This window comes from Lepidochelys olivacea (assembly GCF_965140295.1).
Source record: "Lepidochelys olivacea isolate rLepOli2 genome assembly, chromosome: 21".
Taxonomy (NCBI): domain Eukaryota; kingdom Metazoa; phylum Chordata; order Testudines; family Cheloniidae; genus Lepidochelys; species Lepidochelys olivacea.
In genome coordinates, this window is record NC_140431.1 from 11,483,748 (window position 1) to 11,498,730 (window position 14,983).

General features: G+C 53.4%; 1 protein-coding gene across 2 annotated transcripts in view; it reads right to left on the reverse strand.

Annotated features, from left to right (window-relative positions):
* Positions 1–4,464: 4,464 nt before the first annotated feature.
* Positions 4,465–14,983, reverse strand: part of TULP1 (TUB like protein 1) — a 33,092-nt gene continuing 22,573 nt past the window's right edge. For both annotated transcript variants that reach the window (XM_084611382.1, XM_084611381.1), the window contains 6 exons: positions 14,309–14,479; positions 12,219–12,331; positions 9,432–9,540; positions 8,881–8,979; positions 8,292–8,463; positions 4,465–5,252 (listed from right to left, as the gene is read on the reverse strand). In XM_084611382.1, coding sequence (XP_084467508.1) covers positions 5,119–5,252; positions 8,292–8,463; positions 8,881–8,979; positions 9,432–9,540; positions 12,219–12,331; positions 14,309–14,479 — 798 coding nt within the window. In that variant the 3' untranslated portion in view covers positions 4,465–5,118. The remainder of the gene's footprint in view (positions 5,253–8,291; positions 8,464–8,880; positions 8,980–9,431; positions 9,541–12,218; positions 12,332–14,308; positions 14,480–14,983) is intronic.

Sequence of the window (14,983 nt, forward strand, 5' to 3'; positions counted from 1 at the left end):
AAGTGATGAGAAAAGAGGCCTGGGCATTGTCTGTGGCCTACAGTAGGCGGAGGTTGTGCAGGATCAGGACCCAGACACAGCGGCAGGCCAATCACAACCAACTTTCGTGGTGGGCAGGCTGTGAGCATGAGGCCTTGAACTCATCCCCTCCTGCTTACTGGTAGAGCTGAAATTTGCCTGATAGGCAGAGCATCTACTGGGGACTCCAACCACAATGTTCTGGGTGACCCTGTGGCCACTGGCTAGAAGAGCAGGAGCCTTGATTAACCAGCCCTGGGAGGTAAGGCTTTACCCTACCTTAGAGTGTAATATTTTTTTTTCCACTTTCCATTGCATGCAACTGTCTTAGAGTTGTGAAACTAAAATGCATCTCCCTTCTGGTTTCCCCACCCGCCCACGCTCTGGGCCTCTAATGGGAGGCATGCCATTAATATGGCTGAGAGTATTTCGCTTTGGGTGAAATTCAGCCCTGTGGAGGGAGTATACGCTGCCACACTTAAGACCTCCAACTAGAACTTAAGTGAGGCATAGGCCTCATGCTCGTGCTCAGCACAGGAGCATCGCTCAGTGTGAGCTGTAAAATCCTTTAAAAGAAAAATATTTTAGGCCTAAACTACGTTGATAAGATCTCTTATTTTTTGATCTTTCCCTGCAGCAAACATTCCTTTTGCCCCTCCCACTATCTTCATGCATTGGTCTTTCTTTGCATCCATCACACTCTCGATAGCACAAAACAGATGCACATTTCAACTGCTTCAACCCTTATTCTCTTCTGCTGTCTCTGGCACTAGCAGCCGGAGCAAACAAAGGACCAAGTATCTCCTGCCCTCCTAAATTGTTTTCAGTTGTTTCTTGTAGTGCAGTTGGTTTCAGTTTTGATTATTTGCAAGTGTAACCGAGTTTGAGATTACTGGTGTGTGCGTTAATTGTTGTTGGCTGCATGCATGTGTTGCTAGAATTGTGCTTGTTGTTTATACACTGTGGGGTCTGTTTTTCAATTAGCTTTGTGTTTGCTCTCTGCGGTAGTGTTACAATAATTGTTTAGGTTGTGTTGGGCTGGTATTTGGATTAGGTAAACATATTTTTCTAGGGATCAGAGGCAATAATGGATAAAACTGAAAAAATTCAGATGTTTGACTTGGATGGTACTCACCCAAAAACAAAAAACAAAAAAACACACACTTTAGGGAAAGTTTTGTGCCAGGCCTTTTAATGAAACTTATAGGTGCCCCCTTTCTGATGGATCCAAATAGCACTGAACTGCTGTTCTTGGTATATTTTGGCTCTTCGTTTTCCATCTATGCTCAGGTAATCATGAAGAGCATGAAAAAACCCACCCTCAGAAGGTATCCAGACTTTTTCCAGTCTCGGCAGAGGTTTGGTTCCAGTTTGGAATCTGGGCTGAAAGTTCTTACTTTCTACACTTTGATTATCCCTAATCAGAGGCTGCAGGCACAGAAGAACAGTGAATGTAATGGGGACAGAGCCTCTGATCTGGAACAATGCAATCCGACCCTCTGATCTAGAACAGTTGGGTCTGACCTGCCTAATGCTCCACCTTTTAAGCACACAAGAGGTCCTCAGCTCTCATGGTGTGGTTGTAGGAGATAAGTCTTGGAGGTGCCCAGGTTGCCTGGTGGTGGTAAGATGAATTATCCCCACCATCTCCTCCATGCTTAGGCCCTACCTTTTTCCCGATACAACAAGGCTACATCCTGGTAAAGGGGGATGAGCTACAAAACTCTCTAGTGCCTCAGACAGAGGGTGGCTGATAGCAGCCCATGGACCCACTCCCGGTGAGAACATGGATGGCTGTTGCAAAAGACGACAGTTCTTTGGGAGTTCCTCTGAAGCACAGCCTTTGTTTGGTTTTTTTAATAATTTGTCTTTAAAAATCAGTCATCTGGGATCACAAACATTACTATGTGTTAGTCATTCTGATTATTGCACGACCCCACATGGCACAACAGGGGTAGGAAGTCAGGGTCTGGTACCTACCTACCCCTGACAACCCACAGGGTAGGAAGGGGTGCAGTGGCTCAGTGAAGGCTGCTCTCTTCTTTGCACTGTGAGCAGTAAGGAGGTACTTTATACCCCGTTACTACACTGTGTGGCTGGGCTTACGTGGACCTGCCTCAGTGCTAGGGCCTGGACTGGATGACTTCTTGAGGTACCTTCCAGTCCTACATTTCTAAGATTCTATAATTAGCACTGGGTCGTTGCCTCTCCAGATTTTCCATGGGAGATCAGAGGCCATGACACCCGGCTCCCTGCTAGTTTTGGGGCTGCAGCTCTGGTTTCTTCCTCCCCCCCCCCCCACAAGCATTCATCACCACTGCCTTATTCATGGATTTGCTTGGGAGCCTTGCCATGGCAGTACAGTTGAGTTGTCACTCCACCGAGGGAGTTTATGAAAGAGAAGCAGGGATAGAGTCCCTCCCCCCCTCAGAACAATGACTGTTAAAGGAGTGGAAAGGGTGACAGCTTAACAGTTAATAGTGACTTCCTTACTGCGTCAATTTACAGAGCACCTTCCAATCCTTCTGATACACTGACCTGCATGATTCACTGACAGACAACAGTCATCTGATGCCCCACAGCACTTGGCAGCAGTTTAGGACAGGAAGTGAAGAACAGCATGGCATCCAATCGAAGCACAAAGGAGACTGTTCAGTAGGCAAAAGCTAGTTACCCAAATTAGCCCTGGTGTCTTGGCCAAATTTCAAAACGTACCTGCTCTTCCAGAAAACACCCTGGAGAGCTGAAGTGACGAGTGGTCAGAAGGCTGGGCTGGGAGGACTTCTCAGAGAGACAAGGCCATGCCACTAATCAATACACAAGGACTGACTCAGAAGGAAGAGCGCCACGCCTTCTGAGTCATGAGCAGCACTTCCTGGAGCACCTTGCATTTCCCCCTTGAGGTCTCTTCTCCAAGTAAGGACCCAACCCAATCATGCTCAGCTTGTCAGGTGGAACCGGATCCCAGCCAGCGGTGGTGTGGCTGCAGGCTGCACTGCCTGCTAGGCAGGGAGGCTAGAACAGGGGTAGGAGCGTTTGCAATTCATATTCATCCAATAAAGGTAACTCAAGGCCCAGTCTGTCTTTTAAGAGAGTCCCCTCCCATTAGGCATTAGGAGGGGGCTGGCTCTGAATCTTTCCTTTGTGGAGCAGCCCAGCTGCGTTTACCTTCCATCCACTTGATGCGAGAGATTTTACATTACTGTGGCCTCAGCTGGTTGCTTCAATATTTGCAGCCATTGGCAAGATTTGGACACTCAAAGCAAGTGGCGCTGGGGCCATTCTCATTCAGAAAGGCCTGTAGGGAGGGAAGGAGGGAGATGACATACACCATGCAGAGGGGATTTGGAGTTCCTCAAGGGCCGACTCCTTGGCGCGTAAGGAAAGGTTAACGACCTCGAAGCATGGACAGAGACTCAAATTGCTCAGCATTTTATGTAGCACAGCGAGTGCTCAACGGCACCTGCTCACAATGGCAGCGTTTTATATCCCGTTTGTGCTGCTATCAATGACTATGCAAGACACAGGGCAATGGAGAATCAGGCCCTGGGTGTAAGAAGCAAGGCAGGAGGGGTCAGAGCTGGGGCCGTTGGGAACCAGGGTGATAGGATACAGGGAGTGGATGAGGCTGAGGGTGGGAGCTGGGAACAGGGTAGGGATCCGGTACAAGACTAGAAGTCAGGTAGCAGACAGCAGGGTCTGTGGTAGCAGCAAACCAGGACTCACCTTGTTGCACAGACACCTTACTTGACAGCTTTCAGAGTAGCAGCCATGTTAGTCTGTATCCGCAAAAAGAAAAGGAGGACTTGTGGCACCTTAGAGACTAACAAATTTATTTGAGCATAAGCTTTCGTGAGCTACAGCTCACTTCATCGGATGCATTACTGTGTCTCTTTCTAGCTTAAATAGTGTACTTGGCCCAATCAGGGACTCTGGAGCTTCTCCAATCAGGTCCCTGTGGGTGACACCTTATCCTTACCCCAGTACTCCAGTCACTAGTAGACCCGTCGGGTGGTGCTGGTGTTGTGGATGCAGGCCCAGGTTCAGGGCCTGCAGATAGTTACAAGGGGCCACTTCCCAATGGGTGCACCGGGGGGAGATGGTAATGCCTAGGTTTGGAATTAGGTCCATCTCTGCTCCTACAAAATCCAGGCAAGCTCTTTACAAAGCTTGGGCCAGGTGCTGGTTAGAAGTGCCTTCACAAGTACATACCATGAACCAGCTGTGTCTGCTGCATAGCTAGAGGCCAGAGTATTGCTCTTCAAGAAATCAATACATCTTCTGCCTGGAGAGGGAGGAATCACATTGGCTGGACAGTGCGAGTGAGGGATACTTACCCTTCCATTCCCTTGCTGTACCTATTCTGGGGATAGAGAAAGCACTCTGGTCCAGCACGAAGTTCAATTTCATTTTTTTAATGAACAGAGACTTGTCACCACAGTTTTTCATTTATTGACCGTTATCATACAAAGAAAACAAATTAACTGCCTCCCACACTCCTTTGTTATTTAAATCTAATGCTACAATATATAAAACAGAATCTAAAAACCTCTAAAAAAGTACTTCCAGGACTCCGAGGAACTTCCTGAAAGGATGAAGTCAGAGTAACCATTGGGCTCATCTGCTAAGTATATAGAGGGAGCGATTCTGCTTTGTGGTCTGGGACCAGTGACCAGTTCTGAACCACCCAGAGACTCGATGGAGACAAGAGTACATGATATTCTGGTATTCTACAGTAATGATCCAACCCACTATAGCTTAAAAGAGCATCCCTGCAGTGCTTGGGGCCATCTCTTCCATCAGGGTGGAAGCTGAGGAAGACAGAACAGTGACTGTGTGATATCTGACCTGCTACACCCTAATCGGTAGATACATATTTGCATTTAACGACTCCACTTGGTCTCCTTCAGCACCACTGTCCAGGTGTGCACAGGTAACATTAGTAATACCAGTCCAGCTGTTATTCACATCTGCAGAGTGATTCACGGGTTCTCGATTGTCAGCACAGTTCCCCGTATTGTAGGCAAACCCCTGTCTAGCTCAGCCCCTCCGACTGGCCTAGGCTCAGGACAGCTCAGGGACGTAGGGCTCCCAGGTGTGTTATTCACAGGCCAGCTTCCCATCAAAGCTGGACAGGGCAATGGCGAAAGCCTGCACGGCGCACATGGGATAGTTGTAGTCCATGGTGAAAGCGTCGTCCGCCACGCGGCCGAACTGCATCACAATGTAGTCAGCTGAAAGAGAGGAGGTAAGAGGCCACCAGGGCAAACATGCACACAAACTGGTTCCTGGGCTGGTCTGAGTGCCAAGGGTCAAAGCCCCACACCCTCGACTCAGCCAGGCAGCCAGAACTCTGGCTTAGGAGACTGCCCAAGGCTACGCAGTCTCTGGCAGAGGCCAGAACAGAATTCAGATCTCCAGCGGCCTGGTCCCTCCCAGTCACTTTGAACCTTGTGAGCCGCATCAGTTTCCCCATCGGTGACCCAGGGATAACTGAACGGGTTGAGAGGCTTGATTCATTAATGTTTTGAGATCCCTGACGAGGAGGAGGCACCAGATGAACTGCTCCTCTATAGCACCCAGAAAACCCACGAGGAAGTCCATCTGGTGACATTTCCAGCTCAGTTTTTCAGATCCCAGAGGCTGAAGTCATACCCCTAGGGATCTGAATGCCCAGGGGCTCAGTTTGAACCCAACCTCTGCAGTTTGTCCATCGAAGGTGACCTTCCAAAGAAGCAATGTCGCTTGCGTCACGTCTCCGCGTTTGAGTGTGTGGGTCCTGCACCTGCCGCCAGCTCCCAGGCGGTGGCTGAGCGAAGCACCGCGCCATGGGGGACTGAACGGTCGCGGGGCTCTCGCTCAAATGTCAAACCCAGCAGAGCAGGAGGGGGCTGAGCAGGGTGGAGGCAGAGCTCAGCCACTTGCCTGACAATAAGTGTTGCCATTTAATCAGCAGAACCAGCCCTGCCCCTCTCAGCGCCGCTCCCTTACTGATAGGGTAAGAGACCACAGGAGCCCCAGACCCTGCCTCTCCCAAGGGGAAACTGATCCCTTGCTAGAATTCCTGACCTGACCATTCTCAGCTCTGCAACTCAGTGGCACTCCCCCAGCCCACAGCCTCTCCTTTTTCCTTTTGTTACAACAGCGAGGGTGACAGGAAAGCTGTAAAAATAACCGGGAGGCCCCCTGACAGGTTCTTTCTGTCCTGTAATCCAACACTCTGGACACAAACGTCCCCTGATTGGACTGGACAGGTGACAGGCAGAAGAGTCTCTCACTGCTTTGCACACTTCATAAAGCCGCTGAGCTGCCCTCGCTCACATATTCGCAGGTGGTCTCTGCCTTGAGTCTGGGGCACAGGGTGGGTGGAGCCCGACAGCCCCCAAGCAGTCAGCTGTCTGAACTTCGAACCCTCTGACTGATCCTCAGGGACCTTCCAAATCCAGCCAACTCATGAAGCCAACCAAGTAAAATGTCGCTCTGTCTCCAGCATCAGCCGAGTTGGAACGGAGCCAACACAGGATTGTTTCGCCCTCTGGGTGAGACTCCCCCGCCCCGGAGCAGAGGCTGTACAAGGTCTGTGGATTGCTGAACTCCCACTTATGCCCAGGGGCCAGAATTTTCAAAGAGTCTCATCACACCCCCCAACTTGGGGCCAGGTTTCCCAAAGAGCCCAGCTCCCCAAAGCTGATCACCTACCTAGCCTGACCTCCGGAAAAGCACAGGCCCCTGAGAACTGCCCCAAATCATTCTTCCCTCTATGGTCGTACATGGGATGCGGGGAGTTCAGATGCCATGGATTCAAAACCAGCCACAAAAGGGGCCCATGTAACACTGGTGTAAGCAGGTGCTCAGCTATTGGCATCGGTGGGAGCTGGGCTTGCTTACACCAGGGCTGGATTTGGTCTGTGACCCTTCCCGGGCTCTACCCTTTGTTTATCGAATGGGTTTCAGTGCGGGGTGCTCACTGCCTCTCTTGTCCCCCTTCCCCCAGCTCAGGACCTGGGCCCAGCGGGCCCAGGTTGGGGCAACCTGCTCCTGGAGCTGTCCCCGTCAGCGGGGCCCCCACCAGGAATGGCCAGCGGCACCGACGGCCTGGGTGGGGACTTCTGGACAGCTTCGTCCTAGGGCCTTATCCTAGTTATTCATCCAGTGACCAGCAGTGAGAAACTGAGCCAGGAGCCCTTGTTTAAAGGCCAGGAGGGGAACAGTTTCCTTGCAGCTCGAACCGCGCCCAGGGAAGGTTCCAGGCTCAAGCTGCACGAGCCGGGCTGGGGAACGGCAGAACTTGGGCAGGCTCCCCCGTCCACCAGATCCAGGTAGCCCCAGTCCCCTCGCACAACCTGCCTGGCCCTCTGGCTCCCCCGGTGCTCCACTCCAGCATGATCCACACGGAGCACGAATTTGGCCCACCATGGGCACAGAGCTATGAGTAGCAAGGCTCCTCAGGGGTACCATTCTGCTTGGACAATGGGCCAAACGTTCCCTCGGAGCAGGTTCCTTGCAGAGCGTAGCCCCTTATTTAAAGTGAGATTATGGTCCGGAAACTCACACCCGGACTCCTCTCAGATCAAATGGACTGAGAGTTTCCAAGCGGGAGCAGGACCTCTCCAGCTGCAAATCCCACCACTCAGCCTGCTGGGACCGTTCCTTCTCCCCCGCTGTAAAGATTCTGCCCCCACCACTGGCTGCCTGCCTCTCCGGCTGATGCCTGAAGCTGACAGACTCAGCTGACCCTCCGGGGTGGTGCTGGCTTTGAAGGGCCGTCAGGAGCGGAAACTCGCTTTGGCTCAGATGCTGCCTACGCCCAGGGAGCAGAAAGGGCGAATGACGTGACCGTGCTCAGTAAGGTGCGTGCCCAGCACCGGAGCTGCCATGTCAGTAACGTGCGAGCCCCAGAGCAGGGCGCCAGGACTGTGCTCCGGGGACAGACCTCAGCAGCCCACCTCCTGACCTCAGCCGGAAAAGCTGCCGAGGACACCACGTCCTCCACAGGCTCCCAGTTCCTGTCTGGTGCCAATTCAAGGCCCAGATCAGCTTTCCCTTCATATCCCAGGGACACAGATACTCTGCCCCGGGATAATGCTGCTCACAATGACCAGACTGAAGCTCACAAGCACAAAACCTAAGCCAGAGAGATGGAGTGAGAGCCCTCCAGACTGACAACCTCCACCTCATCTTGCCATAGCTTGCTCAGGGAATTGCCTGTGTCTCGCACGCTGTTCCCTGACCAGGAAATTGACCTTGCATGGTGACTCTCCCTATGGACTTACGATCGTTGCTGTGCACGATCTGGAAGTTCTTGACGGAGGCATGGGTGACTCTGCCATGGAAGTTCAGGACGTAAGACTGGGTCTCATCATTCCATACCGGGGCCTTGTTGTGCAGCTCGATCAGGTTGTCCATGTTCTTGTTCTGCCATCTCGTAAGCAGCCCGTCGTTATCCTGGGACCAGAGAGAAAACACGCTCAGGAGACAGCACAAGAAAGGTGTGTGAGAGTCTTTCTACCCCTGAGAATATTTCCCAGGATGTGCAGGGTCTGGATGAGGCTGTGTACAATGTTTGCACACCCGTGTACTCCTCCCAACATCAAGGGGAGCTGGCCATGGAGATCCAAGGCGGTATATGGTCCCATGTGTGCATCCGGGCACTTGTCTGGACCTTCCATGCCCCTTTAAATCGTCTCCATGCTGTAGGCTTCTGCCATTCTGTTCGAGTTCTTATACCATGCCTGTCCCCATGGCATCTGAGTGCCTGGGTGGGGAACTACCAGCTCCCTTAGGGATTGCTAAGAAGTGGGCTATGCCACGGAGGGAAGCGGGGGCCTGCTCCCAGCATTGCTGGCTGGTGCGCCAACTTACGTTTCGGGGCCGGATTGGCACCCGCTCATTGTCCGAATTCATTCCAGGGATGATCACGGTCATCTTCCGGGGTCCTTTGAACCCTAAAACGTTTGTCTCCTGAAACAGAAACCCCAGCGGTCTCCTCAGGACGTCACCGGAGGCTCACGCATGCCAAACAGGGAGAACAAACATCCCGCTCAGGACTTAGCAGCTCTTTCCTGACCCACTGGTACCAGCAGCGCGCGTCCGGGACTCCCTATCGTGACCTGGATACGCAGTGCTCCACACTGCCCTGCCTCCCATCCAGATGTGCACGCAGCACAGCTGGGATGCGTGTACGGAGAAGCTCGTCCTGCCGCCGCCCAGGCTGTGCCTGCCCGGTGGCTCAACCGCTGCTCTCCAGGACAGGATGCAGGACAGCCGCGTTTACTGGCAGTGAATCCGGGAATCTCTCAGTCTGGCACAGACTGCAGCGGGCACAGGAGTCTGAGTAGCCACTGTGGGATGCTGCCCAGTGAGCGCGGTTCTCTACCAGGGGAAGGTGGAAGGAGCCTACGTCTGTTACTTACATACACGACGGCTGACAGCTCCTGTCGCACGTTTGACCAGTCGGCGTTAGCTCTGTCGGGGTTCACACCATTATCAAACACGGTAAACTTAGTCCCCATTAAGTTGGATCTACAACAAAAGGCAGAAATCGGGCTGAGGACCTGGGGGAGGGGGGTGTATGTGCCACCGTCACCCCTCTCCTGATCCTCTATTTGTCCTTCCTTAGGTTACCCTCTGTGCTGCTCTGAAAGGGGTCTCCAGGGCATCAGGGTATCTCAGCAGATGCCCCCCAGCAGCACAATCAAAGGGAGGAAACAGGAGGGAATGTGGGGTCTTTGCAGTGGTCCCCAAAGCCCAGATCTCTGCGCAGGGAGCGAGAGGAGCAGCTCTCCTCTACCAGAGTCTGTCAAGGACAGTCACTTACTGACAAGCACCTGATTAATGGGGAGGTGGGAGGGGCATGGGTTGTATCCTGCACAGGGAACAACCTGCACCAGGCCCAGCTCTGTACGGCCACATGAGACTCCAAGGCATGGAAGAGCTTCCTCCAGACCCAGCTGCCCCTTGCACACAGCTCCCCTGATCCATCGCACCCTTCAGTTTGCCTTGCACATTTGTGTAGATTGCTGGCATTTCCCTGGATAGCCAAATGGGGCTGGATCTAGGCACAGAGGAGACTTGGGGGTCCCAATCCCACCGTGCTTCCCAATGACCCTTTTCACCAATGCAGCAACCAAGCAGGTCTCCTAACTGCAAATGCACCCTGGATTCCTTTTCACCAGGGTTGTCGTGCTTTGAGGGGCTTTGTGGGTAAGATTCTGGATAGGCACCTGCTACACACAACTGAGCAGAAACATACACTCTGCAGCAGGAGAATAGCATGTCACAGACACTGGTCAGTTCGTGGGTGATTCCCATGGCCCCTGCACTAGTCCTGCTACACCCCCATATAAGTGGGGGCTTATGTGCGCGCTGGTTTAACTTAAAAGGGTTTAAACAAGGGATGCAAAGTCTCACGTCGACCCTCGTAAATGGGTTTAAACTGGTTCTCTCTGTAACTTGCACCTGCAAAGTTACTCACTCATGCTACCTCGATGTAAGACGACGGGTTTGCACTGACCGAAGAGAGTCCACACACAGTGTTGTGCTGGTATAACAAAACCTGTTTGCAATCACACCTTTAGGTAAACTGGTGCAAGTCTGCACGCAGAGCGGGTCTTGGCTCCCTGGGCAGCTCTGTGCTTAGCCTACGCTTGAGGTAGCCCACCTCCGCTAGTCACTGCATTGCACTGAGCTAACATCCTGTCATTTATGGGTGCTCGCAGGGTGGAACCTGTCTCTGAACTGCCATACACACAGCTGCCTCCCACCCCCTGCTCCAACAGACCACAGTGAACTCCCCTGGCCGGCAGCGAAGGCTGCTGGGACGTGCAGGACTCCTCCCTGCTGAAAGCAGGGTCAAGAGGTGACCTCTCTCCCCTTCAGAAAGAACCAGACGAGCCAGTTCTCCCCTCCCTGCCCCCCAGCGCCAGTCCAGAAGCCAGATCTAGTCACAGGAGGCTCCAGTTCCAGCCAGAAAAGCGGTGACCCCCAGCTGCAAAGTCAGAAGGACTCAACTGGGTCGCAGTGGGAAGCAGCAACCTAGACAACACGTGCACCCTCTTCGGCTCCTCGTTGCGTTTCCAAGCAGCTGCCAATCTTGGGTCCCCTCCCGCCAAGAGTTGTCTTTTGGGAGGCTGAACTGTGTGGGACTCATTCCTCCACCTGAGGGATTCAGTGCAAGCCCCGTTCCCCCTGCCCCATGTCCATGGGGGACATGTTCTCCCCACATCACCCATCGAAGGACCAGTTTCCACCCTATGTGCAGTATCAGTGCAGGGCCTGCACTGTAGATAGTAAGCCAACCTGCCCGAATGGAGCTGGGGGGGAAGCTGAATGGTGCAGTGTGGGCCACATCTCCATGTAGGAAGGAGGGTACGTACATGGGGAAACTACACCTGAGCCCGGGAAGTGAGGGAAGCAGGGGTGGAAGGATCACCCCTTGCCCACTGTCTCCTGATAGCTTTTAGACATCAATTTAGTGCGAGTGAAAGGAGCCAGATGGACAGTCCTGGAGTCCTCTCTGTATCCCTGCAGCAGGGACAGACCAGAGAGGGACAGGGCTGGCTGCTCTCACGCTGCACCCACCAAGGGCCCATCCTGTTCTGGACGGACCCCTCTAGGGCTGAGATAAGAGTTCAGTCCCAATGGCCCAGACCGCCCCTGGATGCTCTGCCGAGACTGCTAGCCAGGGGGCTGATTAGTGTCAAGTATGAAGGCATTTTTCATGATGTGAACAACTATCCATGGGGAACACGATTGGGACCCACCAAATCACTGCCTGCAGCCTACCCAACAGCCCTCGGTCGGTGACCACTTGCACTCATTACTGACCAGAATGGGATCTGAACCCGTGACCCATCCCTCCCAACATGGGCTGTCAAGTTCTGTCTGGAGGAAAGGGCCCGGGAGCCCTCCACTTGCCACAGAGCATTCACTTCACCATGCAGCAGCGTTTGCTAAACCAGGGTTTTACATAATCCCAGCAGATGGGGCTTCAGAGCCGCAGGAACAGGAGAATGCAGGAAATCGCCCAGGCAGCAGGAGACCTAGGCTGGTATGATTCCAGCCGTACAGGGCAGACGCTGCAATATAGCAGATATTCTCACTTCACTCCCTGGCACGGTCACCTGAGAAATTGCTCTGGACTCATGGAAATGGGAGGCGGGCCCGGACTCCATTTTGCCTGGTGCCACAGCTTCTCATACCTCAACTTCCCAATGAAGTTCTCTCCGCCTCGGGACAAATCAGTGGGATCAATGGAAATCAGGTAGTTCGAGGTCTTGCTCTTTTTCCGCTTCCGACCAGCCAGCAGGAACACCTGTCGGAGACGGGAAGGAAGGGGCGGGATTACAGGGGCTGAGCGGGGATTGCTCAATTGTTGCAACTCACGGTAAGTAGGACTGAAGCCACACACCTTGAAGAACTTCTACCTGGCTCAAAACACACTCAAGCTGCTTACTAACAGGCTGCTGGGAGTACAGCACCTCCCTAGTAAATACAGAGCTCAGTACAAGGCCACTGTCCTGATATGCAAAGCCCTCTTGGTGACCTGCCTTAGCTACCATAGAGATCGCATGTCTCCAGGACCACCACCGTCTGTGACGGTTGCCTTCCCTGGAACAATGAAACACCACACAGGAGAAGCTCGGAGTGCTCTGCAGGAGGCAGCTTTCACAGGAGCTGGGCCTAGACCCACTGACGCAAGAGATGGGAATGACTAGGGAGCTCACCATGTTCCAGACTAACTGCTAGACTCATGTCTGGGACTTAGATTTCCATGGATCCTTACCTTCCTTTGGGGGGGGTCTTTTTAAAGTCTCTGGGGATGGTGGTTCTTGGACATTCTGGCTTGTGCAATAGGACAAGCTCATGAGGGCCAGTCTTGTGACATTTACGTGACCCATATTGCAGCAGAACAAGATACAAGAGGAGAGGGTGGCAGCCCAATGTCACCGGGCTGTGATTGTGATGACATCTTATGGGTCTCCCAAATGGAGACACTCTCAAAGACACTGGTTACGCGGTGACCCTGCCTGGGGAGTTCGGTTCTGTGCCGGGCCTTGTATTCACACACTGGGTATGTCTACGCTGCAAATTAAAACCCATGGTGCAGAGTCTCAGAGCCTGGGTTAATTGACTTGGGCTCTCAGGATATGCCTACACAGGGTATGCGAGGTGGGAAGGCCCCAAAGTCTACATAGCAATGGAACAGCCCCGCATCCCGAGCCCAAGTCACCTGGCCAGCCACGGGTTTTTCTTTGCAGTGTAGACATACCCCCCATGGCGAGGGCTTTCTAACTGCACCTGCTGAGCGACAGAATCGCACTGGATGTAAAGAGCCTGGGGTATCTCCCAAGGCAGACTGTGGGAATATGGATGGAAGGGAACAGATCCATCAGCAGACGAATGCATTTCAAATCGCAAGCTGCAGCCCTACTCCAGGAGCAGCGTGAAAACTGCACCACTGAATCAGCATCACCATTGGAAATGGGGCATCAGCTCCTGGGAGGGGTGCATCTTCAGGGAGACACAGGGGGCCTGAACTGAACAGGAGCGCTGACAGTCACCCTTCTCCCAGCAGTACGCAGGCACACCTACATGGCTGCCGCATGGGTCCATGACACTGCTCTCAGGCTGCAGCAAAGAGGGGAAACCACCATGGAATATCAGGAGGCAGAGATGGGAAAGACTCATTGGGACAAACTCAGCCTTGGTGTAACTCCAGTGATGGCAATGGGCTTACGACCGGGATGATTCTGACCTGTTAGGCCATTGTTCATCTCTATAGTACTTTGTCCAGCTTTAAGTGTCCCGACCAGCTCTACTCAGGAATTCTCCAACAAAACTTTGCCTGAGCAAAGGTTGGTTTCAACCAATCTCCCGATTCGAAGAACGTTTGAAACCTCCTGAAGCTGCCAGGACGGCTCGTTCCACAGGTCCAGAACAAAACCTTTCACTTTACAATTCAAAATGACATTCCCTTTCGACATCTCTGTCAATTCAACTGACACCAGGTTAAAAACCAAGTTACAAGGTCCGAGTGGAAGTGAAACATTTCAAACTTCGCGAAAAGGAACACTTTGATGGATGCCGGCTGAGATGATCATTGGCTCACCACGTTTTCTGAGATGGGGACTTTTTGCCTCATTTCAGGGTGGGAAAAATTGTGCAAAAACTCTCGCGGGGCAGGAAAACCATTCCCCACTGAGCTCTCACCCTGAGTGAGGGGTTTGCCCTGATCCCTGGGAGGCTTACTCCACAGTCTAATAGGCTGGGACCTCATTTCACTGCTTGCCTTTTTCTCATTGTCCAGGTGCAGGTAATATGTAGGGTAGAGGCCCCGGTCCATCCCCTTCTTGTCTCGAGTGACCCGACACTTGATGGTCACCCCCTGAGGGGCCGGCCGCAGCACAAAGTCCTCCAGGTTGTCCACTTCGATGACAGGGGACGGCGGCCTCTCCTCCTTCTGTGGCCCAGCCGGCACCCAGGACGGAAAAGGGAGAAGGCTTTAGGGAGGGCTTGTTTCAGGCACACGCCGCTCTAGGGCTTTCCGGAAAGAAAGCGTTAGCAGCCAGAAACACACCCACCGCCAAGTGTTGTGTGCCCAAACGTATCTCGCTCTGGCACTTTCCTTTCCCTTCCAGTCACAAAGCTGCTCCCTGGGCCATATTCCTCATCTCCCCTGGGTCTGGCCAGTCAAGTGCCAGGCTCCTCAGCATCTCCCTTCTCTGAACTCAGTCCCCCCAGCCACTGCGGGAACCTGCCGGGGCGACCCCCTCCCCCTGGCCACTGCGGGAACCTGCCGGGGCGACCCCCTCCCCCTGGCCACTGCGGGAACCTGCCGGGGCGACCCCCTCCCCCTGGCCACTGCGGGAACCTGCCGGGGCGACCCCCTCCCCCTGGCCACTGCGGGAACCTGCCGGGGCGACCCCCTCCCCCTGGCCACTGCGGGAACCTGCCGGGGCGACCC